At 39.9% G+C, this 13,853-nt stretch overlaps 2 protein-coding genes across 4 annotated transcripts; both read left to right on the forward strand.

Annotated features, from left to right (window-relative positions):
• Positions 1–9,052: 9,052 nt before the first annotated feature.
• On the forward strand, positions 9,053–12,298 carry LOC116197555 (ACT domain-containing protein ACR10-like). 3 transcript variants are annotated; one of them, XM_031527724.1, is made up of 7 exons: positions 9,053–9,533; positions 9,841–9,900; positions 9,979–10,188; positions 10,680–10,785; positions 10,894–11,230; positions 11,482–11,766; positions 11,869–12,298. In XM_031527724.1, exons 1-7 carry the CDS (start codon positions 9,377–9,379, stop codon positions 12,004–12,006), a joined length of 1,293 nt encoding a protein of 430 aa, XP_031383584.1. In that variant the 5' UTR covers positions 9,053–9,376; the 3' UTR covers positions 12,007–12,298. The 3 variants fall into 3 exon arrangements, with proteins under 3 accessions (XP_031383584.1, XP_031383587.1, XP_031383586.1); XM_031527727.1 differs by lacking the exon at positions 9,841–9,900 and having other exon boundaries at positions 9,054–9,533; XM_031527726.1 differs by lacking the exon at positions 9,841–9,900 and having other exon boundaries at positions 9,057–9,533; positions 9,967–10,188.
• Positions 12,299–12,350: 52 nt separating this feature from the next.
• LOC116197556 lies at positions 12,351–13,733 on the forward strand. The gene has a single exon (XM_031527728.1). It carries the CDS (start codon positions 13,116–13,118, stop codon positions 13,677–13,679), a length of 564 nt encoding a protein of 187 aa, XP_031383588.1. The 5' UTR covers positions 12,351–13,115; the 3' UTR covers positions 13,680–13,733.
• The last annotated feature ends 120 nt before the right edge of the window (positions 13,734–13,853 follow it).

Here is a 13,853-nt window from a genome sequence, read left to right on the forward strand (position 1 = left end):
ATTCCTATATAGCCTCTCTCTCCTCGGTGGCGATTCTTATCTACGGCCATCCACTTCCTCTCCGCGATAGTATCCCCGCTCTTCAGTTCAAGGATCAAAACACTACTTTAATTAGTTCGACCACCGCTTGCAAAATCGACCTTTTGTTACTTATGCAGGTCCCGACTCCTCCCGTGATAGACACTGGTTTGCACCGATCAGGTAATCTGGCTGAATTGATTTGATTGTCTTGATTGATAATCACCGGTTTGAATCAATCAAAGAAGTTTGGCTGCTTGGTTTGACTATCTCAGGATTGAGTTTACTTAGGATTGGTTTGACTGATTAGATATAGAGTTGTGATCTATGAAGGGTCCTACACTGAGTACTGGCCCAAGACTCCTTTTGGCTCGACTTTTCTAGTAGTAGCCATCTCTATGGATTACACTATGCTCTACTTCCTCATCTTTACTAGGGTCCATATAGAGTTTAGTCTCCAAAGGTTTTGAACGGACTACAGCAATTGAAAGGATTTCTGCAATTGTACTTGTGTTTTTATCTGATATGTTTGGTTACATGTATTTCCTTTGCAATGATGTGGATCGATTAAAGTAGTTTGGCGTTTATTCCATTTAAATAATGGTCTTAGATTCAAGTATTGTAAATAGAAAATAATCATATCAAAAGAGTTTTACCTGTTAGTGGGTTGATTGAGCTCGAACGGAATTATTCGATCCCCAATGGATTTTGGATATCAGCTCTAAGATGAAATTTTCCAAATGGCATCGTATAAATGTACCCGTATGGGCCAACCAATAATTTTTCCATCAAACTTAATGCAAAATGTGGAAATTCAAATTCTCATAATTGGAGGAAAACAGATAAGGAAAAATAAGAGGGAAATAAGGGCTGCATGCACCCGAACTTTTTCACCCAAATGAAAGAAGAAAAAAGATATGAAGTCATGTAAATAGAAATCGAAGTACAATAAACGTGCACCCCGTATGGGCCAACCAATAATTTTTCCATCAAAAGTAACGCAAAATGTGGAAATTCAAATTCTGATAATAGGAGGAAAAAACTGATAAAGAAAAATAAGAGGGAAATAAGATTGCATGCACCCGAACTTTTTCACCCAAATGAAAGAAGAAAAAGGATATAAAGTCGTGCAAATAGAAATCCAAGTACAATATACGGTGCGGTGAACATGTACGTGAATGTGAAGGAACGACCAACTCGATTTATTTACTTATTTATTTTTTTTGCTCAGACACATGGAAATTTGAGTTGAATTATAATGTCATGAGAAAAAACTAGGTATGGGCTTGCCTGTTGTGCATGACAAAAAACTAATTAAATATAATATTGATATTTTTCAGAAATTGTTTATTTTTTAGCACATTTGCATATTTTTTAAAAATAAAGCTTATTCGTGATCAAGAAAGTTTTTATTTTTTAGCAAATTTTTAATTTTTATTTATACTTTTTAATATAATAATGAATTATCATAATTTCATTAACATTGAAATATTTGAAAGATCAAAAGAATTTAGGGAACTCGAAATTATGGAATTGGAGTTCAATGTATATCTTATAATTAATTTATTATAATTGATGATTGATTGATTGATTGATTAAAAATGGGTTTAACATTTTAGACAAAATGTGACGATAATATTCTAGGAATATTTTTTTTTATCTTTGAAAATTGCCTAAGTGATTTTTTGAGAAATTGGAAACCAAGAATTCATGGACGATATATGGAACCGCCTTCTTACAATTTTATTAAACAATTAAATTTCTATATTTGAATAAATTGTTTCAACTGTTGGATGAACTTCAATTTTTCTTTTTTAAATTGTTTTGTCTGAGGAGATCTTCCTAGCAGTCGAGAAATCAATTAAATACATGAATGATCATCCTTCATTGTTTTGTCTAAGGAGATCTTCCTAGCAGTCGAGGGGAATGCATTATAATGCATGGAACCACTAGCCATAAAAAAAAAAAATGAGTCGCTTGGTATCTTATATAGATTAATCTTTCTTTAAAAACTGTGTGTTTAGTTTTAAAGTTAAGTAAAATTAAGTTTTGATTTTAATTTGGTTAGAATGATTGTATTATTGAATTATAAGAAAAAGTAGGAAAAAGTAATGAATAATTGAGAGAAAGTAATGATTGTAATGTTGAATTATGGAAAAAATAATGAAGTATTAAAAATTGAATTGAATGGTTAAAAAAATTGAAGAAAAAGGGAAAAGTAATAATTGTGTTGTTAATTTTTGTTATGTAGTGAGTGGAGTTAAAGTTAGAGTTAAAATTTTAAAAATTTGATTGCAAAATCAAACGGGCCGTCTGATCAGTCAAGAAGACACTTAACCATAGGCTAAAATTTTCACAAACGGAATATTGTGACACTTTGGCTTTTATATCTTTATATTGATATTGAATTTTTATTGTCTGATTTGGGGGCTGACTATTGTTTACCTTATAAGGTAATAATTGGATCACATTCACCGTAGTAATTATAGGGAAACAAATTCTATATATCTTTTCAATCTTGATGAGATCCAGCCGAGTAGATCCGTAAACGCGATTGCTTCGACCGCCTCTCCAAGCGCTCTGGCGATGCTACGATGGCCTGCCAAACAAAGGGAAGTCGAGCCAGGGATTGGAGGTCTGGATCGACCCTCCAACGCCCAAGTCTAGGAGGAAAAAAATGTAATGTCAGGAAATGAAAGAGTTCGAGTGTGATCAAGTTACCTGGTAGTGGATTGGGTTGGGCATTAAGTAGTCAAGTTAGATTTTCCAATTCCGAAGTCATCTAATCTAGGGATGATCGGTTCCGGGTACCCTGTATTTTTCATAATATCCGGACCCTACCCTGTAAGGGACAGGTTCCAAGATTTTGGAATCGGATCCTACCCTGTTGAATCATAGAATCGAAACCTATCCGGAACCTGTATTATACCACAGGTTCCGGATACCTTGTTGGAACCTGTAAATTTTTTTCTCTCGCTAAATAAAATCGAAAACGTCACATACATAATCAGTAATTACGCCAAATAGAATATCAACAAAATTTAAATTAATCCACAACAATGAAATAATAATATATTTCATCAATCCATCGACAAAATTGAACATTCATAATACGATCTCACACAATAAAGTGTCTCTGTTCTGATTTATTAGAGGAGATAGTAATTTTACTCTTTTCTCTTCTTTTTTTTTAATAAATAACCGGTTCCGGGTACCCTGTAGGCAGGAACCGGAATCGATTTTCACAGATTCCTAATTTTAATACCCGGAACCTACCCTATTTTCAATACGAGTTACTCGGACCCTATCCGTTATGGTAAGTTCCAATCGGTTCTGGATATACCTGATACCCGTGCACACCCCTAATCTAATCATATATGTTCTGGTTAGAAGTAAACTAGTCTGCAAGTCAGTCATGCGCAAGTTGGAAGGAAGATACTCGTAAGAGTAAATTGTCAAATTGATCCCTACGAGATGGGTTTTGTCTCAAATGTACCTCGAGCCATGTTTTACATCAACCCAACCTTCGATCTTTATCATTGACATTGTCACGGCCCTTCCGTCTCGGTTCAGTGAAATCTCGAATGGAAACCTCTAACGTGTCTTTTTCTATTTTCTCTCCCCCATTTTCTTCCCCTTCTTCCCCTTATATCGACAGAAATTGGGAGATGCATATCCCTAACCCCCAAATTGAGAACTTCAAATCCCTGACCCCAAATTGAGGGATTAGAATCTCTAACCCCCAAATTGAACCTCTAAGGATCCGAAATCCCTAACATCAAATTGAACCCTCAAAGTGCCTGCAAGTGGTTCGATGATGAAGACAGAATTGGTTATTGTTGTGGGAGTACCAACTGCAAACAAGATCGACCGCATAGGCACACTGCATATGTCGATTCAAGTTGGAGTGTCCAGCATGGCGAATCGAATGGAAGGAAGAGAGAAGAGTGGATTTGTGGTTGTGGGTGACAAGCATTGATGCTGATGAAAGATTGTTTGAATTTCTTTGTTGTATCTACTAGGCAACTGAGGAAGTTCTATTTATCTGAAGTTCGTGCTATGTATTTGATGAAGTTTTATTATGTAATTATGCAATGTAAGGAAGATACATCGATTTATATTACAGCTGATCAAGAAAACAAAACAAGAAACAAGAAACTTCTAACCTTCTGTTTCCTTATATGCTCCCTAATTAGAAAATCCCGCCCAATTCCCCTTCATTTCCCACTCTTGATCTCCCAATTCAGGAAGGGAGAGAGATCAAGGCGTTAGAAAGGCACGTGATTAGGGGAAAAGCCACGTGTTCGGGTTTCCATCCGAGATTTTACGGAACGGGAATGGAAGGGCTGCGGGGATGTCAATGATAAAGATCAAGGGTTAGGTTGATGTAAAATATGGCTCGAGATACATTTGAGACAAAATCCATCTCTCGGCGACCAATTTGACAATTTACTCATACTCCTAAGCATATCAAATCTCATTGTAACTTGGGGTGTCATAGTCGTCAAACAAGTATGTATTTAAGAAACTTAAATCTTCCAATAAATTTGCCTACCGAAAAGAAAATTCCAATAAATTTCATAAATACTATTTAATGCCTAATTTCTCTAACCGTTGATCAATCCAGACAAAGATAGCACGAGAATTTTACCCAATAATGTAAGAAGAGAAAGTACAAAGATATTTTGATTAGATATTTTCACATCATTATGGCAGATTTCCGTCAATGTAATAACGATAATGATATTTTTTGGGACAAGACAATAACGTTCTTTTAGAAAGATGACAAAAAAAACTACAACAATCAATAATCATTTAAATCCAAAATATTAACTAAGCAAAAGCAGTGTACAAATGTTGGTTTAGTTCTAACGACGAGTATCTCTTATTTATCTTTAGTTTTAACTATCATTTATGTTTACGCAGGCTTATTGTTGGAGGGAAAAAGATAGGATTTTACATTTTAACAATATTTTCAAATATAGGCCGATGTAAAATCCACTGTAAAAATTCGGCGAGAAAAAAATTTAATGTAAAAATATAAAAGTAATTCCATTTACACACAAGTTTAGTTACTCTTATTGTATTTCTCAATATATTTAGGAAAAATAGATTTATGTCTATATAAGTAACAACACGAACCATCGAGAGTACAAAATATATGGCTACACCCAAACTAGGGCGAAGCAATTTGTCAACCACAATTGATGAGCACAAGCTAAACAATTGGTGCAGCAGTCGATCAAAAGAAGTTTGCATATAAACTAGACGGTCGCAGATGTTTACTAGGGGCCAACCCAAAAGGCAAATGGAGCTCAAAGATAGAGGTTCTAACAGGATTAACATTGTGTATGGATGGAGAGGAATGGGAGGAAATGGAGAGGGAAGAAATGAAAAAGAAGACTCCTTGGTCCTCGTACCTACCAAGCTCTATTCATGAGATTCTCTGTAGTGTTCCTCGTAGCTTTATTGGTGAATTAGGAGAGGACAAAGCTATTTGGAAATTCTCTCGGAATGGTCATTATTCGACCAAATCAGCCTATTCTATTATCTGTGGGCTGAACAAGACCCGCACCTCTAGAGATTGGCTATGGATTTGAAAGGTTCTTGCTCAACCTTGAACTCAAATATTCTTATGGCTGGCCTCTCATCATAAACTCCCAACCGCGGAACACCTCTGCTCAAGACGTATCTTGATTTCCTCTAAGTGCTCCTGGTGTGGGGCCCCTAAAGAATCCATTCTACACATCCTTCGGGAATGTGCCATCGCTAGGAATCTTTGGTCCTCCTTGGGGATTCATCCGTCAAAGAAGGGCACCTTTGTCCTTCCTAATGGCTCAAACTCAACTGCGAGGCCTATGAGCTTCACTCCTTGAGCATCCCATGGAAGATTGTGTTCCCCTATGCTCTTTGGTCCCTTTGGAAATGGAGGAACAAGTGCATCTTCGAGGGCTACCAACCAACACCACTTCGCTCTATCACAAGTGTCTCGAATTATCTGCAGAATACTTTGCTTCTATGAAGCATGTTGCCACTACGTCTACCACCACCATCCAAGTTAGGTCGTCCCCCCTCCCGAGCACTGGATAAAGCTCAACAATGATGTGTCAGTGAGACACTGTCCAAGAAGTGCGGGGGGGGGGGGGGGGGGGGGGGGGGGGGGGGGGGGGGGGGGGGGGGGGGGGGGGCGGGAGTTGTCCTTTGTAACCATCTCGAAGGCTGGATCAAAGGGTTTAGTAGGACTCTAGACTCTTGTAACAGCCTCCTAGTCAAAGGCTGGGCACTCAGGGATCGACTTATTATGGCCCTCAATATGGGCATTCAACTCCTTCTTGTGGAATTAGATGCTAAGGTAGTATGTGATCTATATTTCGGGATGACTAATGACAATCTTTCTCTAATGCCTATCATCTCTTATTGCATGATGCTTCTAGGTCGTTTCGAAGGGCTTAGGATGCAGCACATCTACCGGGAAGCAAATACGATGGCTGTCTGTTAGGCCAGTTTCTCTCCTATATGGAGAATGATGAGGGTAGGTGTTAGAGGTAGTCTCACATAGAAAAGTTGAGAGGAAATCCATAGGTTTATAAGAGATAATGATCTAGCAACCCATTAACTTAAGCTTTTGGGTTGCAGATGGGCCCAAGCCCATGTAATCCTGTGAATTTTTCCTAACAAGTAGTATCAGAGCCCAAGATAACGATCCTGGAGAAGCGCACATACTATGTGTGGAAACCCACACCACACCAAGGCCCGAGTGTGGAACTCGTGGCTAGTGAAAGGCCTAACAATTGGTATCCGAGTCCGGAAGTGGAAGCTCGGCTCGAAGTCCTCTATATAGTCGAGAAGAGAGGGAATTGTTTGGCCGGTTTCTCTCCTATATGGAAAATGATGAGGGTAGGTGTTGGAGGTAGTCCCATATGGAAAAATTGAGAGGAAATCCATAAGTTTATAGGAGATAATGATCTAGCAACTCACACCACACCAAGACCCGAGTGTGAAACTCGTGGCTAGTGAAGGGCCTAACAATTGGTATCCGAGTCTGGAAGTGGAAGCCCGGCTTGAAATCCTCCATATAGTCGAGAAGAGGGGGAATTGTTTGGCCGGTTTCTCTCCTATATGGAGAATGATGAGGGCAGGTATTGAAGGTAGTTCCACATGAAAAAGTTGAGAGGAGATTCATAAATTTATAGGAGATAATAATTTAGCAACCCATTAGTTTAAGTTTTTGGGTTGCGGATGGGCCTAAGCCCATGTAATCTTGTGGATTTTTCCTAACACTGTCCAACTTGCTCGTCTCGCTTCGGATAGCACTAGAATCCCAATCTCCCCGATTAGGGACATTTTGTATTTTGATACTTCTTCTCTTGAGGTGTGTGACTCGTTATTAGTTGATGTTATGAGTGCTACTTGGCCCCGCTCTATTTGTACAAACGCTGATACAATAGCGCTTTAATTTGTTTTAATGAAGTACCTTTTCTACCAAAAAAAAAGAAGAGAAAGAAGACTCTTTTGCTTGAGAGAAAAAAATAAAAAGGATATATACCGAAGTCAATTTCCCTTCATTTATGGATTTCGTCACGAATGAATTTCTTTATGTTTAAATTGAAGATAATTGAATGTATATTACTTTGACTTGCTAACCTATTAGTCTCCTAATTCTCCTAGAAAAAAAATGTCAACTCTTCTTTTCTTCTCTCCTTCCCCTTTACTAACAACTCCCGTATATGGAAATCATTCTTCCCTCCCCTCTTCTCTCATCAAGGATCTTACGCTGATTGGGATAAAATATGAAAACATAAAGTGATAGAGGTAAGAGGTCGATCTAAATATCGCAAAAATTTGATCTCTCCTTGACAAATCCGTCTCCGAACTGGCCAAACACGCAATTCACAGAAATCTCCTCACTGACTCGAAGAGACACTAAGCAAGTCTTAAGCCTAGGATCCCATGACTTTCAAACCCAAAAAAAGAAAAAAAAAACAAAGAAATACTAAATCGACATAAATAGAAAATTATAGTTTTACTTCGGTGGAGTAAGCGTTGGAAAATAAAAGAAATGTGAAATGATAGATTTTGTTCCACCACATGAGGACAGAATTCGAAAATCAATAGTAAGCATAACTGTCGTGTTTTTATTGGAGTAGAAAATAAAAAAAAAAGTCAACAAAGACTGGTAGCAATTCGAACCATAGAAGAATTTTCAATGGGAAAAAAAAGAATAATAAATATTATTATTATTATTATTATTATACAAGTAAAAATGAAGAAAAAGAAAAAAAAAATTAGCACGTGAAGGGAAAATCAGGGCAAATTGACACGTGACAACTTGCGAACATCTATGGACTACATCAATGTAAAATCAGGTACATTTATTCAATAGAAAAATCTTACGGTACCCAAAGATATCATATCCCGGCCCTTTCAGCCGCTGGATCGTCCTAGAAAGAAGAGGGTGATCCAACGGCATGAGACAACGCGGACATGGTATTCTATTATACTTGTCTATTCACAAAAAAATTGATCTTCACTTAGATGTCTGTTTACTTCTAGCCATGAGAGACACTGATTCATCTTTATGCAATGAGAATTCCCAACATATATGTTAGTGTGGGAAGTGGAAGACTATTATAACTTGGAGTTCAATGCATAAATCCTTCACTCTTTTTCTTAAATGAAAATATAAAATTGTTTTCATCAAATATAAGTACTAATTATAATCTCTTTTTTTTTCTAAATATAGATAAATTTGGTAAAAAAATAAATTGATAATTTTTTCCTAAATATGTAATTAATTTATTAATTAAAAATTATAAAAGAATCAACATAATTAGTTAAGAGGATTCGATATTTATTCTCCTCAAATGAGATCTCGATTCGTATATTGTGAAAAGAGAATATCCATAGTGAAATTTTACTTTTCCAATTGATCAATCCGGCTCGATTTAGGTTGACTGGAGCGCTGAACTTTCAGATTTGATGATACACAGGGAAAAAAATTACAAAAAAAAAAAGGGAAAGAAAGAGTTAGGAAGGAAAAAATAAAAGAAACCGGTGAGAGAAAAAAACAGAGGCACGCGCCTGTTCTGTTTTCTTCATCATCTGCTTCTTCTTGTCTCTCTTCCCCCAGTTCTGTGGCGGAATCTACAATCCTTCAGCGCATGATAACATGGAGCCACCAGGAAGGTGAAAGATCTCAGGAAATCAAAAAAGTGACCGTACCGTTCTTGGTGGGTCTTATCTTCTCTTTCCAGCTCCACCAGCTGCTCTGTCACAGAACCAACCAGAGCACAGAGCAGGGGAGAGCAAGCAAACACAGCGGTTTCAAGATTGAAGAACCAGAGTGAGGAACAGAGCAATGGGGATAGTGTACGAGGACGCGGTGGTGATTAGCAATCCCAACAGGGAAGGCGATTACTCCACCGTGATCACTGTGAACTGCCCCGACAAGACCGGGCTGGGCTGCGACTTGTGCCGGACTATACTGCTCTTCGGGCTGAGCATTTGCAGAGGAGGTGGGCTCTGTTCGATTCCTTTTCTTGATGCTTTCTTGCTTTCAGAAATGGTGGGTTCGGCCTGATTCGTAGTTGCTTTGGATCTTCTTCGTGATCTGCCGATGTTTCTTGGAGAAAACGATGGGTTGTTTATGTCTGATTTTTGTCCCTTTTTGTTTTTTTCTTTTCATGTCCTCATGCATGGGTTCATCGAAGTGGTAAAGCTCAGATTTTTTATTTATCAGCATATTCGATCTCTGGGTCAGGTTTTTTATGGTTTCTTCGTAATTGCTCTCTGAAGAAGATTTCACATGTTATGTTGTACTAGGAATTCCAGAAGGAGCAGTGTCGGTACTGAAGTTGCTTGTTTCCTATTCGTGTCCTATAGGTCGGTAGAACTCTTCAGGTTGAATGATCTAATTCGGTGTGTGTTCTTTTGAATTGGTCGATAAAGATGTATCTACAGACGGGAAGTGGTGCTACATAGTGTTTTGGGTGATTGGGAGGCCGAAGGCGAGGTGGGATTTGCTGAAGAAGAGGCTGCTGGATGTCTGTCCTTCCTACCTCTCAACCTCGGATATTCAATACTACCGCCCTGAGAACAAGCAGCCTTTGCGGCACAACTTATTTCTTTTGAAGTTCTGGTGCTCGTACGACCAGAAGGGGCTGTTACATGGTAATCTAATCCTCATTCAATCTGGTCACCATAAATATGCTTGTTTCAAGTAGACTTGGATAGTAGCGACTGTCTCGTGGACAATGATAACTAACAGTTGTTCAGGACAACAAAAGTTGCTGCCCACAACAATTTTCAGTGCGTAATTGCATTGCTGCGGAACCTAACCTGGTTAAGTTCAGTTGTAATGTGACAGTTCAACCTTCCTAAATTTTAAAAAAAGTCTTGGAATTGATAGGGCAAACTTCAGTATTGCAAGGATCTAGGGTTAATTGGTGAATTTTTAATGCGTTTCATAGTCAAAGACGAGGAATTTTCACGATCTTTATCTCACATTCTTGATCCTCAATGTTGTGGGAGTATGGACTCTCAATATCCACTTTGAAGGTGAAGGTATTACCCCAAAGGGATCGGCTTCAAAGTTTGGTACTTCTCTATCTCTGGGATAAATATTGCAGTTTTTGACCGCAGAAATTCTTCTGGTGCTGCAGATGTAACTGAGGTTCTTTGTGAATTAGAACTGACTATTAAGAGGGTGAAAGTGTCGACCACTCCTGATGGAAGCGTGCTGGACCTCTTCTTTGTCACGGACTCGAGGTTTGTCATCCCCTCTTGTGATGTTGCCCATTTTGTTAATTCATTGTATGTTTATTACAATTGATTCCATGTGTTCTTCAACTCATATTGGTTCCATTCTCAATTTAGAGAACTTCTTCATACGAGGAAGAGACAGGAGGAAACAATTGGGCGGCTCAGAACTGTATTAGGAGATTCAGTGACGAGCTGCGACATTGAGAGGGCAGGACCAGAAGTTACTGAGTGCTCAGAGGGCTCATGCTACCTCCCTCCTGCATTCACCGAAGACTTGTTCGGATCAGAAATGCATGATGGGAACCCGAATGGGACTCTTGTCTCAAATCCAATATTGGTTTCCATGGACAACTCTTTAAGCCCCTCTCACACGGTTGTTCAGATACTTTGTCAGGACCATAAGGGACTCATATATGATATCATGAGAACGCTTAAGGACCGTAACATTCAGGTGAAGCACTCCCCATGCTCAACCTTGTTATATTTTTCTGATGTGCGATTTAATTTGTTACATATCACTGACCTACCAGCAAAAGTTTTTGACTCGTAATGAAATGATTGAGTTTCTTGCATATATCAGTGTGAGCAATGTGTAATATGGTACCAGAACAATTCCGTGCACATAGGTTCTTGTATGTCTATAAGACCTTTTTGTCAGACTTCTCGAGACTCATATGTAGTCCTGATCTTTTGATTGTTCAGATTTCCTACGGACGGTTCTTTGCAAACCCAGAACGGAACTGCGAGGTGGAGCTCTTCATAATGCAAAGAGATGGGGAAAAAATAGTCGACCCGAACAAGCAAGAAGCTCTGAGCTCTCTTCTACAAGCAGAACTTCGGAGTCCCCTTAGAGTTGCTGTAGTGAACCGCGGGCCAGACACAGAGCTCCTAGTCGCAAACCCAGTGGAACTGTCTCGGAGGGGCAGGCCCCTTGTATTTTACGACATCACGCTTGCTCTTAAGATACTCAACACCCAAATATTCTCGGTATTACTCCCGATCCGGTTTCAGATTATTTGCAGACAATCTCGAATTACAGATTGACCTATTGCTAAATACTGCCGCTTGTTTTGGAATTCATCCTCATAGGTGGAAATTGCGAGGCACATGATACGCAACCGGGAATGGGAAGTGTACCGGATCATCCTCGACGAGAGGGATTGTCTTAGTGTGCCGAGAAAAAAGATCGAGGAAGCGGTTCAGAACAAATTGATGGGTTGGGAGTAGGGTTGAATACGAAGCAATACGAGTTCAGTTGCCCCGCTGCTTTCCAGGACTACTGTACAGCGATGTCACTACTCTACCACAGCCATGGGATTTAAACATAGCAAATAGAGCTGTAAATATGTTATATAAGTGTTTTTCTCGGATAAGTCCGATAAGTATGGTTGCTGTAAACTGTGAATAGTAGGGTGTGCAATGTAAGCCTCTTATCTCTTGATCTAACTTGGTTGGTATTTTTTACTGCTGAACTGCTCCATTCGATCAGCATTTTAAGGTTTTGTCAAGATTCCAGACCCTTTTTAAGTACCCTTTCAGTTTATACAGATATTGCCAAGATTCAAACTTCAGATGCCGTGGTAAAAATTGACCGATCCTCTAGAAATATGCTGAGTTCGCTAGGCAACAAGAGGCTTTCCTGATCTAAATGGTTTATCCGGATACGTTGGTGACATTCTCGTGATCTCCTAGGCGGAGAACTAGAAACGTCCACTTCTTCAGGGAAGTATGTTATGATCTTAAATTCTTCCGACCACAACGAGGTCTTTGGAGAAAGAAGAAAACATGTTTTCTTATACATAGACTCTGCGTAGTTTCTATGAAAGCATTTCCAGTGAAGTTCTGATAATGGATGTCGACATGATTTGCAGGGAAACGGTAAAGCCTTCTTCAGCAACGGCAGCCATCCTGAGAACCTTCAAAATCTCCTTCCTAGACCAACTCATCCCCACTTTCTATACTCCCTTAATCCTCTTCTATTCCATCGAAGACAGCGGAACGAAACATGAACGATCCTCATCGGTCCTAAAAGCATCGGTCTCTGAAGCCTTGACCTGCTTCTACCCTCTTGCCGGGAGGACAGGAGGCCACGGCTTCATCAACTGTAACGACGAGGGCGCTTCGTTTGCCGAGGCACAGGTCCCATGCCATACGAATGAGTTTCTAATAATAAATCCCATCATAGGAATGCTCGATAAACTGCTCCCGGCTCGACCCAATTCGTGAAACAACCTGACGATTCATCGGCCCCGGTGGCAGTGCAGGCGAACGTTTTCGAATGCGGTGGGCTAGCGATCAGGATATGTGCATTGCATATTGTTATAGACGCGACTACGATGAGTCATTTCCTCTCCTACTGTGCGGGAATCGCCCGTGGTGGGTCTGTCGAGGAGTTACCGCATCCCGACTTTGGTACGGCATCCTCTCTCTTCCCACCGAGGGATCCATTGCCCAAGAACTTCCTGAAGGTTATGGAACGAGGGTGGTTCAAAGAAGGGAAGTTCGCGATCCATAGGTTTGTGTTCGACCACAAATCCATATCCATCCTCAGGGAAAGAGCCCGAGAGGGCGGACTGACCCCGACCCGGCATGAGGTGGTTAGCGGGGTCATATGGAAACATGCCACGGCTGCCTCTAGGGAAAAGTCTGGGTCACCACCAAGAATATCAATTTCAATTCACTCAACTGACATGAGGCAAAGAATGAAGGAGAAGATTCCCAAGTGTGCAGTTGGGAATCTCCTATGGTCAGCTTTTGCAACATATGACCCATCCAACGGCACAAGCGGGACCCTCCCTCACTTGGTGAGGCTCGTTAGGGAATCCGTTGGGAAAACTAACGGGGACTACTTGAGGGGTCTAGCGGGTGATGGGGGTTCTGAGCTATTTACGGTGGACTAAAACACATGGTCGAGTCATTCCCCAATGACGGTGATGTCCCGGAAGTGTTCGAGTTCTCAAACTAGTTGCATATGGGGTTCGACAAGATCGACTTTGGGTGGGGAAAGACGGCATGGACAGGAGTCCGGGGAGGGGAATGCTGGTCGTTCAGGAACCTCATTATATTCGAGGATT

Source organism: Punica granatum, chromosome 2 (genome assembly GCF_007655135.1).
Source record: "Punica granatum isolate Tunisia-2019 chromosome 2, ASM765513v2, whole genome shotgun sequence".
Taxonomy (NCBI): Eukaryota; Viridiplantae; Streptophyta; class Magnoliopsida; order Myrtales; family Lythraceae; genus Punica; species Punica granatum.

What these genes read in the sequence shown, in the direction of transcription:
- LOC116197556 (XM_031527728.1), top strand. Translation starts at nt 13,116, where the DNA reads ATGAGTCATTTCCTCTCCTACTGTGCGGGAATCGCCCGTGGTGGGTCT.
- LOC116197555 (XM_031527724.1), top strand. Translation starts at nt 9,377, where the DNA reads ATGGGGATAGTGTACGAGGACGCGGTGGTGATTAGCAATCCCAACAGG. An exon ending in TTCTTTGTCACGGACTCGAG is followed by an intron (nt 10,786 to 10,893) that starts GTTTGTCATCCC and finishes TTCTCAATTTAG; the next exon opens with AGAACTTCTTCATACGAGGA. An exon ending in TCAACACCCAAATATTCTCG is followed by an intron (nt 11,767 to 11,868) that starts GTATTACTCCCG and finishes TCATCCTCATAG; the next exon opens with GTGGAAATTGCGAGGCACAT.